The sequence below is a fragment of the Cetorhinus maximus genome, chromosome 24 (assembly GCF_964194155.1).
Source record: "Cetorhinus maximus chromosome 24, sCetMax3.hap1.1, whole genome shotgun sequence".
NCBI lineage: Eukaryota > Metazoa > Chordata > Chondrichthyes > Lamniformes > Cetorhinidae > Cetorhinus > Cetorhinus maximus.
The window spans coordinates 293,251-310,576 of record NC_135902.1 but is presented as its reverse complement, the minus strand read 5'-3'; the positions used below and the strand labels follow the sequence as shown (position 1 = coordinate 310,576).

The following is a 17,326-nucleotide window of genomic DNA, read 5'->3' as shown; positions in this document are numbered from 1 at the left end:
ATATCTCTTGACAATTCACCTCTGTATAGTATAGATGCCTCCATCTGGATCATGCATTGACTTTGAAGTGAGAGATCAGTTGAGTCGGACTACAAGTTTTGTCAGATACAGAAGCAAAATACTGTGAATGCTGGAAATCTGAAATTAAAACAGAAATGCTGGAAATACTCAGCAGGTGTGGCAGCATCTGTGGAGAGAGAGGGTTATCATTTCAGGTCTGTGCCTTTCATCAGAACTAGGAAAAGTTAGAAATGGGTTTTGGATGAATCAAAGAGGGGAGGGCAGGAAGAAGAACTAAGCAAATGGCTGTGATAGGGTGGAGGGCAGGAGAGATTAAATGACAAAAGGGTTCATGTTGGAAGGCCAAAGGGAGTGGGACTGGGACTGGTAAAGAAACAAAGGATTTGTCTAGAGGGGGTAGTAAATGGCAGGATATTTGCAGCCTGAACATAAAGTAGAGGAGATGAGCGAGAAAAATGAGAACAAACCAACCAGCAAAGGAACAGAAAGCAAAATGGGGTCAGAGGTTGTGATCTGAAATTGTTGAACCCAGAAAGCTGTAAATTGCCCAGTCGCAAGATGAGGTACTGTTCTTCAAGCCTGTGCTGAACTTCACTGGAACACTGTAGCAAGTAAAGGACAGAGGGGCCAGAGTGGGAGCAAGGTGGAAAATTAAAATGACAGGCGACTGGAAACTTGGCATCATACTTGCAGACTGAATTAAGGTGTTCCACAAAGCAATCACCCAGACTGCGCTTTGTCTCCCCAGTGTAGAGGAGACCACATTGTGAGCAGCAAATACAGTGTACTAAATTGAGAGGAGTGCAAGTAAATTGCTGTTTTACTTGGAAGACATATTTGGGGCCTTGGACAGTGAGAAGGAAAAAGGGCAGATGTTGTACCTCTTGCCCTTGCAAATAGGTCAATGAGTATTTTTAAGTCAGAGGTAGATAGATTCTTGACTAACAAGGGAGTCCAAGGTTATCGGGGGTAGGCAGAATGTGGAGTTGAGGCCACAATCAGATTAGCCATGATCTAATTAAATGACAGAGTAGGCTCGAGGGGCCGAATGGCCTATTCCTAATTCATATGTTCATCCAGTCCTGGACTTTTTTCTCCATTTCTGGAGATAGGCTATTGATGAATATTCACTTTAAGCCTACTGACTCCCACAGCTGACTTTAACTAAATGTTCTCACATCCCCACTTCCTGTGAGGACTCCATTCCAATTTAACAGTTTATAACCTCTGCCCCCATTTTGTTTAGTTATACTGGTTTGTTTTTATTTCTCTTATTTTACTTTGTATCCTTCCATTCACAGCTCTGAAAAATCCTGTTTCTTCACTATCCTATTCCCACTCTTTGGCCTTGCACCATGAAACCTTAATCTTTCCTGCTCTCCATCCTATCACAGACCTTCCCTTTTGTTCTTTTTCCCACCCTCTCCCCTTTCATTTGCTCAAAATATATTTCATTTCTAACTTCCCTCTTTCTGATGAAAGTTCATTGACCTGAAAAGTTAACTGTTTCTCTCTCCACAAATGCTGCCTGACCTGCTGAGTGTTTGCAGCATTTTCTACTTTCATTTAAACTTTTTCCTGTATCCTTCTCAACAGGTGTTACAAATTTATGAGGTCTAGCAGCCACTTAAATTGACTTTAGTGTTAAAGACTATAGAAGAAATCAAGAGGCAATTTTAGTGTGAGATTCATTTTAAGCTGGAGGAGATGGGCCAAGAGTGTCAGCAGGTGAAGGATTTGGAGTGCCGATATTAATAGAAAGAATGGGAGCTGTTGATTATTGCTGCATGAGGCATGAAAGTGCTTGTTTTTTTTTAAAGAGCGTCTGAAAACTAGGTTGCTATTGCCAGTTGAAAGTGGAACAGACTCTCTCATACATTGACTCAACCATGCAACTGAAAATGAAATAAAGATATTGTAGCTGAAGATGTGCAAACTGCAGCAAGTAGATGAATGTCAAGGGAATGGCCTCAAGTCACTGGGGCTTAGAGAGAACCCCTGAGATCATGAAAGGTATCCCAGGAGGAACCAATAGCTGTAACTCAAATCAAGGAGCAGGTAGCACGAGGGATCTGAATTAACTCCATAGAGGCATAATTTCCCAGAGTAATTGGTCTCTGATAGGAAGCAGGGAGAAATCTGTGGGCCAGACCATTCTTCATAATCATGTAAACACCTTTAATCCCCCTTTGGAAGATTTCTCACTGATGCTCAGTGTTGCTCGACTTCATTAGTACCGTTGGCGAGGGGCAGCTGGAAACGACATAGAAACTAGGAGCAGGAGTAGGCCAATCGGCCCTTCGAACCTGCTCTGCCATTCATTATGATCATGGCGGATCATCCAACTCAGTAGCCTGCTCCCGCTGTCTCCCCATACCCTTTGATCCCTTTCACCCCAAGAACTATATCTAACTCCTTCTTGAAAACATACAATGTTCTGGCCTCAACTACTTTCTGTGGTAGCGAATTCCACAGGCTCACCACTCTCTGGGTGAAGAAATTTCTCCTCATGTCAGCCCTAAATGGTCTACCCCATATCCTCAGACTGTGACCCCTGGTTCTGGACTCCCCCACCATCGGAAACATCCCTCCTGCATCTACCCTGTCTAGCCCTGTTAGAATTTTATAGGTTTCTATGGGATCCCCCCTCATTCTTCTGAACTCCAGCGAATATAATCCTGATCGACTCAATCTCTCCTCATATGTCAGTCCCACCATCCCAGGAATCAGTCTGGTAAACCTTCACTGCACTTCCTCCATGTCAAGTACATCCTTCCTCAGATAAGGAGACCAAAACTGCACACAATATTCCAGGTGTGGCCTCACCAAGGCCCTGTACAATTGCAGCAAGACATCCCTGTTCCTGTACTCAAATCCTCTGGCTATGAAGGTCAACATACCATTTGCCTCCTTTACCGCCTGCTGCACCTGTATGCTTACCTTCAGCGACTGGTGTACGAGGACACTCAGGTCTTGTTCCACATTCCCCCTCTCAATTTATAGCCATTCAGATAATAATCTGCCTTCCTGTTTTTGCTACCAAAGTGGATAAGCTCACATTTAACCACATTATACTGCATCTGCCATGCATTTGCCCACTCACTCAGCTTGTCCAAATCACACTGAAGCATCTCTACATCCTCCTCACAGCTCACCCTCCCACCCAGCTTTGTGTCATCTGCAAATTTGGAGATATTACATTTAGTTCCCTCATCTAAATCATCAATATATATATTGGGAATAACTGGGGTCCCAGCACCGATCCCTGCGGTACCCCACTAGTCATTGCTTGCCATTCGGAAAAATGCCCGTTTATTCCTACTCTTTGTTTCTTGTCTGCCAACCAGTTTTCTATCCATTTCAATACGCTACCCCCAATCCCATGCGCTTTAATTTTATACGGCAATCTCTTATGTGGGACTTCATCGAAAGCCTTCTGAAAGTCGAAATAAACCACATCCACTGGCTCCCCTTCATCAACTCTACTAGTTACATCCTCAAAATCCCAGTAGATTTGTCAAGCATGATTTCCCTTTCGTAAATCCATGCTGACTCTATCCGATTCTGCCACTGTTTTCCAAGTGCTCAGCTATTAAATCTTTTATAATGGACTTTAGAATTTTCCCCACTACCGACATCAGGCTGACTGGTTATAATTCCTTGTTTTCTCTCTACCTCCCTTTTTAAATAGTGGGGTTACATTAGCTACCCTCCAATCTATAGGAACTGTTCCAGAGTCTATAGTATCTCGGAAGATGACCACCATTGCATCCACTATTTCTAGGGCCACTTCCTTAAGTGCTCTGGGATGTAGATTATCAGGCCCTGGGGATTTAACAGCCTTCAATCCCATCAATTTTCCCCAACACCATTTCCCTACTAATACTGATTCCTTTCAGTTCCTCCCTCTCTCTAAAACCTGTGTTACCCAACATTTCTGGTATGTTATCTGTGTCCTCCTTTGTGAAGACAGAATCAAAGTATGTATTTAGTTGGTCAGCCATTTCTTTGTTCCCCATTATAAATTCCCCTGTTTGTGACTGTAAGGGGCCTACATTTGTCTTCACCAATCTTTTTCTCTTCACATACCTATAGAAACTTTTACAGTCAGTTTTTATGTTCCCTGCAAGCTTACTCTCATACTCTACTTTCCCCTTCTTAATCAATCCCTTGGTCCTCCTTTGCTGAATTCTAAACTGCTCCCAATCCTCAGGTCTGTTGTTTTTTCTGGCCAATTTGTATGCCTCTTCCTTGGATCTAATACCATCTGTAATTTCCCTTGTAAGCCATGGTTTGGCCACCTTTCCTGTTTTACTTTTGCGCCAGACAGGAATAAACAATTGTTGCAGTTCACCCATGCGCTCTTTGAATGTTTGCTGTTGCCTATTCACCGTCACCCCTTTGAGTAACGTTTCCCAATCCATCATAGCCAACTCGTGCCTCATACCATCATAGTTTCCTTTATTAAATTCAGGACCCTAGTCTCAGAATCAACTATGTCACTCTCCGTCTTGATGAAGAATTCTATTATATTATGGTCGCTCATCCCCAAGGGGCCTCACACATCTAGATTGCCAATTATTCCTTTCTCATTAAACAATACCCAGTCGAGGATGGCCTGTTCTCTGGCTGGTTCCTCAACACATTGGTCCAGAAAAGCATCCCGTATACACTCCAGGAATTCCTCCTCTACGGTATTGTTACTAATTTGATTTGCCCAATCTATATGCAGATTAAAGTCACCCAAAGCCAAAGATGTCCCTTTATTGCATGTGTCTCTAATTTCCTGTTTAATACCATTCCCAACATCACCACTACAGTTTGGGGGTCTATATACAACCCCCACTAACGTTTTTTGCCGCTTAGTGTTTCTCAGCTCTACCCATACAGATTCCACATTGTTGGAGCTAATATCTTTCTTCACTATTGGGTTAATTTCCTCTTTAACCAGCAATGCAACTCCATTGCCTTTTCCTTTTTGTCTGTCCTTCCTAAATACTGAATACCCCTGGATGTTCAGTTCCCATCTCTGGTCACCCTGCAGCTATGTCTCTGTAATCCTGACTATATCATACCTGTTTACATCTATTTGCGCGGTTAATTCATCCACTTTATTGCGAATGCTCCTCGCGTTAAGGCACAAAGCCTTAAGGCTTGTCTTTTTAACATTACTTGTCCCGTTCCCACTATTTTTCACTGAGGCCCTGTTTGATTCTTGCCCTTGATTTCTCTTCCTATTACTTTTCTTATTCCCCTTTCTGTCTTTTGCTCTTGTCCTTGATTCCCCTTCCTCTGACTCCTTGCACAGGTTCCCATCCCCCTGCCATTTTAGTTTAAACCCTCCCCAACCACTCTAGCAAATATTCTCCCTAGGCCATCAGTCCCGGCTCTGTCTGACATGTCCTTGAACTTTATTTTCTCCATTGCAAAGGGCCTTTGTGACTTCATAGTTGTTGCCTCCTTCAGCTTCAGATGGATCTTGCCTAATAAAAGGTGATGATCAGATCCTACATCAGCACCTTAAAGCATCCTGATACCTTGTAGGATGTCCTCCATTTGCTGTTGATGCGCATGTAAGGTGTTACCATCTGGAGACCTCTGTCTTTTTGTGGATGCCCTTGTTTGAAGAAGGTATTCTCAATGCTGAGTCTAATGCTGTTGCAGAAAGCCAGCTGCTTCCGTTGAACATGCTTGCAGGTTCATGAGGCCTGATCATAGTGTTCAGCCTTTGCTGGTGGCCGTCGAGCTTAATGTTGAGGTAACCGATCAGTAGCTTGATATCATAGCTGGGTACCTCGTCCAGCGTGTCCTGCTATTGGTTGTGGAATACATCATCTCCTCTGTGTAAATTCATAAACTTGCACAACAGTGATTTTGGCGTGCATTGCGCGGAATCTGGTGGTGGTGATTGTTATGATCGATGTAGTTGGTAAAGTTGGAGTTATTTAAGAATCCCAGAGGGAAACTTTAAACAACTGTCATAATCAATAATTTTAAGTGTTATGTTTGAGATGCGACTCTAAATTCAGGAATCAGACCACCAGTTCTCGAGGTTTTACATTAAACTAAATGAAACATTTTATTAATTTACACAGGTTAAATTATATGTACTCATGGCTACAAATTAGTACTATCATATCTTTTAAAAATTCCCAAACTAACCTCCATTAAGGCAACAGGAGCCCATAGACTTAACCAAACATCAAGCAAAGCATTTTCACTTTACAAACTCAAAATGATGTTCCTTTCACTGTGGAGCCAGTTGGAGGCTTGCAGCTGCCTTTTGATCTCACATTGCCAAAACTACTGAAGTTATACCTACCAGCCCCATTGAATTCAATTTCTCATTGTATCGACAACCTCTTTGAACTTCACCTTTTAACAATGAAACCCCTTTCATACCAATTGTATTAGTAATATAAACATATTGCTTGGTATCTGCTAGAAAGGCGTCAAGTTTTCACCCCACTTCTTGAAAGCCCTATTCAAAAAATGCAAATACACTCTACCTCTCTGTTTACATCTCAAACTAGTACATATCAAAGCACCCGGACTAGCTGGCTTTAATCCAATTAAGACAGACCCGCAAACTAAACCTCTGTTTTAAAAAAAAAACAATTTTCCAAAATATTATACACATTAATAGCTTCATGACAGCGATGCAATGGTTTACTGGCTTCCACCCCACTAATACTTGTGCTGAACATTTGTTGAGTATGAGACCAGCTCCATGGGTGTGGTGCTCTTGCCCTGAGTACAGGATTGTCGTGCCTTCACTGTTGAATAGCCCTTGGCCTGTCCACTGCATCTCACTGATGCCTAAGATGTCAAGTCAATAGGTTCTCATTTTTCTCCACAGCAGGAGCACCTTCTTTCACAGGAAGAGTGTTTGGATGTCTCGGGTGTGCTGATTCTTGTAATGGTTTGGTGTTGGAGATTGGGCTTCAGTGTTCCCTTTTATGTTAGCTGCCAATCTACTTTCATACACTCTTTGCTCCTACTTTATGCTCCTTGATTCTCTACTGTACTGTGAACCTGATATTTATTACAAGCACCTTTTACTGTTTCATTATAATATCAGCTTCTTTAGTCCTTCAGAGTGCTCCTCCTTCCTTTGTGGGAATTTCCTGCTTGAAGACTTCACATTGCTCATTTACTATTTTACCTGCCATTCTTTGATACCGGTCTAACTGGGCCAGATCTCTTTTCAGCTCACTAAAATTTGTCTCCTTCAATTGAGTATCTTCACCTTTCATTGTTCCTTGTCCTTTTCCATAACCATTCTAAACTAAGGCTTTGCCAAACAAAATGAGTGCTATTACTTGGATGCTGGTAAGTGGAGCTCACTCACCTGAGCAGAACTTGAACACCTGGCACAGGTTGCATGTCTTGGTCTTTCCCAGTATTTGACATATGCATCCATTACCCCCTGCACCTGAACCTACCATCTGACACCAAGAGAAACTGTTGTCTGCTCTGCACTTGATGTTTTGGTCAGTACCAACATGCAATTTCATTGATAGGCTCAGTGGGTGAAGTTACCACCTCATGACATTAAACCAAAAAGATGCCAGGTTTTGTTCCATATCTATGTGGAATTTATTCACCCAAGTCAGGCACTGACATTGGTAGTGGCGCCCTTGGGCTAGATAGTGGGAAATCAGCCAGGCATATCTTCCAGCTAGAAAGGGCCCACGTGGATCAGAGTACCTTTGTCTCTGTGTAGCTGCATCAGAGTTGAACATGGGACCATGCTTAAAAGTGTTAACATCCAGTTAATTTTTGAATATGAAGACAGGCCAACTTTGTGATGTATTAAAGATCTACCATTCTGCAGCTTCAGGAGATTAAATAAAATTAGAAAAATTCCAAAACTGGGGGTTTAATAATTGAATATAATAACATATAGAAATCAAAACTTTTGTTAAATAACCTCAAGTCAGTGTAATCAGTCTTCTGTTTCACTTGTAACTCTCTTAGAATAAAAAACTGATTGTTTCTGGCCGCCTATTAATTTTTAAAGCCATTGTGAAGACATCCTATTTTGTGCACTTGCACATCTCATTACTTGTGTTAGATCCCAATCACCCAGGGACTCTAATGCAAATGGGATTTTCTTTTGACAGAGGAACTGTTAAGTGTGTGTGGCATTTGTCCTAGAAGTGGGAGAGTGTGCTGACTCTTTGCCACTCTTTGAAATAACTTATTGTTTTAGATAATGAATGACTAATGCCTTTGAAGTCCTTTGATGATCAGAACTATAAATCATTTTTCTATCTGCACTTACACAATGCCATGACACACTTCTACAAGAGGCAATGTCAGTACAAGTTATGAGCTTCATATCTAGGAGGACTTGTCCTGTAGAAATGGAGCATTTAAATTCTATGATCCGAGGGAAATATGAAGCATTTAGAACGGTGTTGGGTGACCAACTTGGAGGAATGATTATTCAAAACTTCTAAGTGAAAAGGGAATCTCAGAAGGAGTCTCCAATGCAGAATGTTTCCCAGAACTTGGGATTCATTGCACCCCAGACTGTTGAGTAGAATTCTCCCCTCCGTGTCAAATGGGAAGGATACTACAAAAAATCTCTGTGCAGCATCAATTATATATCCAAGGGCTACTGTTCCCATGCAAAGCAATAGTAACAATCTGTACTTGTATAATGTCTATAGGATAGTGAACAGCCATTGATGCTTCATAGGAGTGTAATGAGGCAAAAATGACAGAGCCATAGGTGACATTAGGACAGATGAACAAAACCTCGATCAAAGACCAAGGAAGGAGAGGCAGAGTGTTTTAGAGGGAGGTTTCAGAGCTTCAGGTCTAGATAGCTAAAAGCATGACTCTCTGGTTAAGTAAAGGAAAGCATTTGACAGCCAATGAAGTACATTTGAAGTGTAGTCACTGTTGTAATATAGGAAATGCAGTAGCCAAACTGCACGCAGTAAGATCCCACAAAGTAATGAGCTAAATGGCCAGTTAACATGTTTTTTGATTGTGTCTGAGGGATAGATAAATTGGTCAGGACGCTGTGGATAACTCCTCTGCTTTTTGAATAGTGTTATGTGATCTTCTATATCTACCCAAGCAGACGAACTTGATTTAATAGCTTATATGAAAAATGGTGCCTCCAACAATGCAGCACTCCCTCTCAATACGTTTAGCGGGGAGAGTGAAAATAGTATAGGAGCATAAAAATTATTAGATGAAAGCCAGGTTCGTCTAATTTGCCTTTGACCAGCCTACTGGTACTATAAGAGTTGTTGACTGATCGTAGTTACTGTAGAGAAAAAATAATTCATACCTCCATGACTTTGACGTGACTGAGTTTGGATTTGATCAGTGTCAGCTTTGACCTAGGCTGAATGCTGATTACCACCTTAATAGTGCACAAATGAGGATGTAGGTTACCTAATATTGTCATTAAACCTCCTGACCAAGATAACACTGTTGTTTGGTGAACAGGAGGTTGAGCACCAAACCTCTGACATCTATCTCCCACCGGACCATAACGTGACATAACATCACCAACGAAAATTGAGCCATCATTTCCCAAACTGTCACTGACATCTTTTCCAGAGAATATCTCTCGACAGCCTTCAACCTCATAGACCCTCTACCCCCAAACTCGACAAAGCCCGCTTTTACCTCCTTCCCAAGATTGACACCCTGGACTGCCCTGGTAGACCCATTATTCTAATCTGCTCTTCCCTCATGGAACTTATTTCTTCATATCTTGTCTCTAATTATTTATCACTCCTCGTTCAATCACTGAACACCACCATTCGGCCCACGAATCTGACCAAGTTTCCAGTTATTCACCATTTTAATTCTCCACCCCACTCCAATATATTTTCGGCCTCTTATGCTGTTCTAATGGACTCAATGGAAAGTTGAGGAACAGCATCTCATCTCTTGATTAGGCACTTTACAGCTTGCCAGACTAAACATTGAGCTCAGCGATTTTGGATCATAACCACTGTTTGTATTTTTTTGGATAGCATCTGCTGGTAATGATTACACTTGCTGTTTACAGCTGTTCTAGATCCATCTTTTCTTAGCATGTTACCACTACATTCTTGCCTTGCAACATTACCTTATGTCATTTAATATTTTATTAGGGAAAGGTATAGTAGCAAAGGATTGGTGGATAGTTAACATTATATCTTTATTTAAGAAAGAAGATGGAGCATGAACAGGAATGTATCGACCAGTCAGCTTATCGTTGGTAGGAAAATATTAGAATCCCTTGCAAACATAAGAACTAGGAGCAGGAGTGGGCAATTCAGCCCCTCGAGCCTGCCCCACCATTCATTACGATCATGGCTGATCTCATTTCAGTCTCAACTCCAATTTCCTGCCCTCTCCCCATAACCTTTCAACCCGTTACTAATTCAACATCTGTTTATCTCCTCCTTAAATTTATTCAGCGTCCCAGCATCCATTGCACTCTGAGATAGTGAATTCCACAGATTCACGACCCTTTGAGAAAAGTAATTCCTCCTCATCTCTGAATTAAATCTACCACCCCTTAGCCTAATACTATGGCCTCTAGTTCTAGAATGCCCCAGAAGGGGAAACATCTACTCCACGTCTACTTTGCCTGTCCCCTTTGGCATCTTATATACCTCAATTAGATCTCCTCTCATCCTTCTAAACTCTAGCGAGTATAGGCCTAAACTGCTCAATCTCTCCTCATAAGACAAGCCCCACATCTCTGGAATCAATCTAGTGAACCTCCTCTGAACCGCATCCAGTGCAACTACATCCTTCCTCAAGTAAGGAGACCAAAACTGTGCACAGTTTTCCAGGTGCGGTCTCACCAATGCCTTGTATAGTTGCAGCAACACTTCCCTATTTTTATACTCTATTTCTTTAGCAATAAATGCCAAAATTCCATTTGTCTTCCTTATTACCTGCTGTACCTGCATACTAGCTTTCAGCGATTCATGCACAAGGACACCCAGATCCCTCTGCACTGAAGCATTCTGAAGTTTCTCTCCATTTAAATAATAAGTCACCTTTTTATTCTTCTGACCAAAATGGATAACCTCACACTTATCCACATTAAACTCCATCTGCCAATTTTTGGCCCATTCACCTAACCTGTCCATATCCATTTGTAAATTTCTTATTTCTTCATTGCAACTTACTTTCCCACCTATTTTGGTGTCATCTGCAAATTTAGCTATAGTACCTTCTATCCCTGAATCCAAGTTATTAATATAGATTGTAAAGGAGAGTAGACAATGGTAATGCAGTAGATGTACTATATAGATTTCCAAAACACTTTTTATAAGGTACCATGTAATAGGTTAATGAGTAAGATCAGAACATGTGGAGTCGGAGGGCAAGTAGTATAATGTACAGCTAGCTGGTTGTAAGAGTGAAGGCAGAGAGCAGGGGTGAAGGGTAGCCTTTCAAAGTAGCAGAAGGCAGGAAATGGGGTCCCATAAGGTTCAATACTGGGGCAACCTGTTCACACTTAATGTTAAAACTCATTTCAAAGTCAATGAAAACTTGCAGAATGGGCATATAATTGGCAAATGAATTCCAGTACAAGTATGAGGTAGTAAGTTTTTGGTGGAAAATTGAGATCACATATTATTACAGCTCATTACAACTGCGGTTTATTTCGAGACAGATAGAATTGATAAGTAGAGAAATTATGTTAAACTACTGCCGAATCTACTTTGAGACTAAAAGTAGAAAGCTGGAAAAACTCAGCAAGTCTGACAGCATCTGTGGAGGGAGAAACAGAGTTAATGCTTCTAGTTTGTTTCAGAGCTCTGGAGAAGGGTCTTACAGACTTGAAATGTTAACTCTCTCTCTCCACAGATGCTGTCAGACCTGAGTTTTTCCAGCTTTTTTGTTTTTATTCCGATTTCCAGCATCCACAGTATTTTGTTTTTTTCTACTTTGAGACTAGACCTGTACACAGTACTCCATATTTAAAAGATATTTAGAGACACTGGAGAAGGTGTACTAAAGATTTACTAGGATGTTGCTAGAACTAAGGATATATGCATTAGTAAACGGGCTGGATCCCTTCCCTTGAAAATAGAGGCCTTGAAAATTATGAAAGCTTTTGTATGTTTCCTCTTGTGTGGGAAAACTTAATTAAAGGCCATCAATATAACATGATCACCAATATATCAATAAGGAATTCAGAAGAAACTTCTTTACCTGGAGAGTGATGAGAATGTGGAACTCACTACCATGGGGAGTAATTGAAATGAATAGAGATGCATTTAAGGGGAGGCTAGAATAAGCATTTAAGGGGTAGGGGAATAAAGGGTTAGGATGATATTTGGATGAGGAAAGACAGGAGGTGGCTGGGTTGAAACATAAATACCAGCATGATCTGGTTGTGTTGAATTGTTTATTTCCACGCTGTATATTCTCTAACAATGTGTAATTTTATCTCTTGCCTTTAACCCTAACTCACACTCCCCTTTGTTCCCCACCCCCACCCCTCTCTCCTTTCCCTGGCTTTCTATTTACTTAAAATGAATTGTGACATTAACCATTTCCAGTCCTGATATAGATCACCTCTCTGAAATGATTTTGTTTTTCTGTCCACAGCTGCCACCTGACGACCTCACTATTTTCAGAATTTTCTGTTTTTATTATGTGGCTTATCTGTGGCTTTTTTGTTCTACAATGTGTAAAACTGCTGTTTTATTTTCTGACTGCTCTCTCCCCTTGCCTTTCAGCTTTTATAATCATGATCATTTTGGCCTTGATGAGGATTAGTAAGGGTGCAGGAGAGGGTCATCCCCCTATCGCCAACTTCTCTGGCATCCCCACCTTATTTGGTGTGTGCGTCTACTCCTTCATGTGTCAACATTCCTTGCCCTCGCTCATTACTCCCATCAGTAAGAAGAAGCACATGAACAAGCTGGTCCTGGTCGACTATGTACTCATCCTAGCCTTCTACAGCCTGCTATCCTTCACTGCCATCTTCTGCTTCAGTAACCTGAAGGACATGTACACCCTCAACTTCACAAGCAATTGCAGCGTCATTAGTGTGCCTTTCATTCGCTACTTCTTGGGACTCTTCCCAGTTTTTACAATCAGCACAAACTTCCCAATAATTGCAGTTACGTTACGCAATAACTGGAAAACTGTCTTCCACAGAGAAGGAGGAATGTATCCTTGGCTGATTGATCGAATCATCTTTCCTCTAATCACCATCATTCCTCCCATATTGGTGGCATTCTGCACCCATGACCTGGAAATTCTGGTGGGCATCACTGGTTCTTATGCAGGCACTGGTATTCAGTACATCATCCCTGCGTGCTTGGTCTACTTCAGCAGGAAAGACATTGGGCTTGTGTTTGGTAACAACATTCAGAATAAGTACAGATCTCCCTTCAAGCATATCTTTTGGATCCTATTTGTGTTGGTGTGGTCCGTGTCCTGTTTCATCTTTGTAACGACCAACATCGTGCTGGCAGAAACCAAACCCTGAGCCCGTGGATTGTCCGAGAGGCCTTCCTCTGTTCGTAGGACTCAAACCCCTGATTTCTTCCCATAACATCACCAATTGACTTCGCTACGGCAAAATATAAATTCACAGTGAACTGGTTTAAGTGTTCCTTATATCATGTTTTACAGTTGCAGTTTCCAAAATCTACTCATGAATCCTTTTTAGCCCTATTAAAGATGATGATGCACTTTTGTCAGTATGGCAAAAAAAAATCCGATTTTTAACTTGTGGTTTATAAATGAAGTCAGCTGCCTCTTGGCATCATGTAACACCCAGACACTGAAGTGAGTCTTGAGCCGACCTGTTCTCCTGACACGGCCTTGGATGTGGGTCAGGTAAAGGCGGCCTGTCATTGCTGTCCTCGTGGAATATTCTTGTATACTAGAAACTGTTTTTCCAATAGTTTGAAATTTATTGTTGACAATCAAATAATGTAACTGCAAATATTAAGGCTGTAAATTTTTGGATTATAAAAGCTGCTGGAAATGGCTGAGTCTGTGAAAGCACTTTGTGGAATTCTGCAGGATGAAGCAGCTTGTAACTGAATTGATTTCAACCTGAGCGACGCTGCGAGATGCCCCCTGTCACCTATGAACTTGCCTGAATATGATTGGGATGTAATCGAAAAAGTTTGTATTTCAAAGAATGCACAAACTCCTGTATTCCTCAGTTGTTGACCAGACAGGCTGTACTGGCTACTGCTTCGCTTGGGTGAACTATTATAGGTCCGATTTTAACATTAGCATGTCACAGCCTGCTGTCCCCACTGATCCAGGGAACTGGGCCCATAGAGCCTCTGGCCCCATTCCCCCTCGACTTACCTCCTCTGCAGTGCCTTGTACTCCATGAGGTGCCTTGTGCTTCATGTTTACTCAGCCCATGCAGCCGTGCCTGTTTTTAAAAACGCTTCTCCCTTTAGAGATGTACGTGAAAGGGGTGGGGTGGTGACCTTCTTGGTTGCTACACTGCCCAGATTAGGCTGTACAATGAGTAGTGTAGGCAGTGATGGAATCTGAGTCCAGTCACCAGCCTCTGCTCTCGATCTTGTGCAATATTGTCTGTCCTCACACACTAACTGACCCAGAATCTGTGATATTTTGTGTGGGAAGTGTACAAGAGGAGCTGTAAATGCTGCAAGTGGGTGTATGAAGAGGAAACAGGTTATAGTTTTGGGTGCTGATAGAAACGCTGTATATTTCTGCATTCTGTTTTAATTGTATAGTAAAGTGTTTGAATCCAAGTGTACTGAGTGAGCTCTAATCTCTCCCCTGCCCTTTCCGCCAATCATTTTGGACATGACTGGCACTGACAGTCCTGATCTAGAAAACCGGTTATTTCTTTTTTGCCTTCACCCACCCTGAGTGTCCCGTGTCAGTGGGAATCAGTAATACACAGGTTAATGGACACCCAAATAAGGGCCTGGATGATTGCCTAGGAAAGTCACTGAGCATTGAGGGGCCTTATCATGGTAACACACACACATACACCTGCAGGTTATCCAGCCATACAGGCTGGGGAAGCTCAGCTTCAGTCATCATATACACTGCATCAGTTAATCTCTGGCAAGGTTGCATTTTGGGATTATAGCTGCACTAGGAGAAGGGATGTCAGCTTTGGTTCCTATTCCTGATCACTGACCAGCTCCCCACCTCCTATAAAGCATGTTATTAACTATTTGGATAAGAAACCAAATTGCATTGAAAGCAGGACACCACTGAGAATGGTTGAGGGGTTGGATTATGTATATTGAAGGATGAGATGAAGGGGTGGAGTGGAGTCTCTGTTGAGGATTATGCAGCACTAAATATTTGGGGGTGTCTGCATATTGAAGGTCAGTAGCGCTGAATTGTCAGGGGAGGTGTCTGTACATTAATGTCTGAGCAGCTTTGGGAAAAGTTGGTGGGTCTGTGTATTGAGGGTTGGACAGTGCTGGGAATGGTCAGGAGGTTGGTGTATTAAATGTTGGGCAGCACTGGTCATCCCCTGCCACAGCCCCAAAACATCATTCTGTGCGACTGTGCCAAAGGTAAAAATCATTTCTTGACCTGTTTGCAACCTTTGACACAGCTGCCCACACCATCTTCCTCCAACATGTTTGTAAAAACAGTGTGATAAATAAGGTGCAAGCGGATCCTCTGGGAGTGCAAGAGAAGAGGAAACACCAACTTTAGTTGGCAAATGGGATGAATTTACAGCGAGGGTAAATAACGAGTAAAGTTAAGAGGAACAAAGCTTTACTCCTAAGGACTCGATGCAAGTTTCAATGCTTACAACTTACTTTCCTATCTTTCAGCATCCACCCTGTCAAGTCCCCTCAGGATCTTGTGTTTTAATAGGATCACCCCTCATTCTTCTGTGTTAAAGCTTCCCGGTGGCCAAAGAAAGCAATCTGAAAGATTTTAAAACAATATTTTAATCAAATCACTCTTATGATACATCATTTGGGTGAGGGACTAAATGTGTTGTAGTTAAATTTTGTGATGACAAAAAGATAGGAAAGTAAGTTGTCGAGAGGACATAGTCTTACAAAGGAATTTAGATAGGTTAAGTGACTGGCAACAATTTGGCAGATGGAGTATAATGTGGGAAAATGTGAACTGATCCACTTTGGCAGGAAAAATAAGAAAGTATTATTTAAATGGAGAGAGATTACAGAACTCTACAGTACAGAGGAATCTAGGTGAACTGATACATAAATCACAAAGTTAGTATGCAGATACAGCAAGTGATTCGGAAGTCAAATGAAATATTAGCGTTTATTGCAAGGGGAATAGAGTATGAAAGTAGGCAAATGTTGCTACAGCCGTACAGGGACTTAGTGAGGCCACACCTGGAGTACTGTGTACAATTTTGGTCTCCTTACTTAAAGAAGGTTATAAATACATTAAAGCAGTTCAGAGAAGATCATTAGACTGATTCCTGGGATGAAAGGGCTATCTTATGAGGTAAGATTGATCCTACATCCATTGGAATTTAGAAGAATGAGCGATGATCTTATTGAACATGTAAGATTCTGAGGGGATGTCCCCCTTTGTGGGGGTGTCTAGAACTAGGGGACATAGTTTAAAAATTAAGGGTCTTCACTTAAGATGGAGATGAGGAGAATTGTTTTCTCTGAGGGTTATTAGTCTGTGGAATTCTTTTCCCCAGAGAGCAGTGGAGGCTGGGTCATTGAGTGTATTCAAGGCTGAGTTAGATAGATTTTTGTTCGACAAAGGAGTTGAGGGTTATAGGTGGGCAGACAGGAGAGTGGAGTTGAGGCCACAATCGGATGAGCCATGATCTTATCGAATGATGGAGCAAGTTCAAGGGGCTGAATGGCCTACATCTACTCCTAATTCTTGTGTTCAAAAACTTGCATATTGACACTTCGAGGCCTTTCATTTCTACATCACCTCTCCCCCTCCCCCCCGCCCCCCACCTTATAATTGTCATTTAGTTCATAGTGACTTTGCTCAATCTTCCTGCTAAAATGCATCACTTTACATCTCTCTGCATTAAATTTCATCTGCCGTGTTTCTGTCCATCTCACTGTCCTATCTTTGTCTTCCAGAAATCTGTAACTATCCTTTTCACTGTTTACTACATTTCTAAGCCTTGTGGCATCTGCAAACTTTGAAATTATTCCCTATATACCCAAGTCCATGTCATTAATATATATCAAAAAGGGACAGTGGCCCTAATACCAATCCCTGGGAAATATCACTGTTTCACTCCAATCTGAAGAACAACTGTTCACTCTGTGATTCTCTGTCCTTTTTGTCCCTTAGCAAATTTTGTGTCCATGCTTCCACTGTCATCTTTAAC

General features: G+C 41.7%; 1 protein-coding gene across 2 annotated transcripts in view; it reads left to right on the top strand.

Annotated features, from left to right (window-relative positions):
- Nucleotides 1-14,007, top strand: part of slc38a12 (solute carrier family 38 member 12) — a 294,942-nt gene extending 280,935 nt beyond the window's left edge. For both annotated transcript variants that reach the window (XM_078570625.1, XM_078570626.1), the window contains exon 10: nucleotides 12,744-14,007. In XM_078570625.1, coding sequence (XP_078426751.1) covers nucleotides 12,744-13,501 — 758 coding nt within the window. In that variant the 3' untranslated portion in view covers nucleotides 13,502-14,007. The remainder of the gene's footprint in view (nucleotides 1-12,743) is intronic.
- The last annotated feature ends 3,319 nt before the right edge of the window (nucleotides 14,008-17,326 follow it).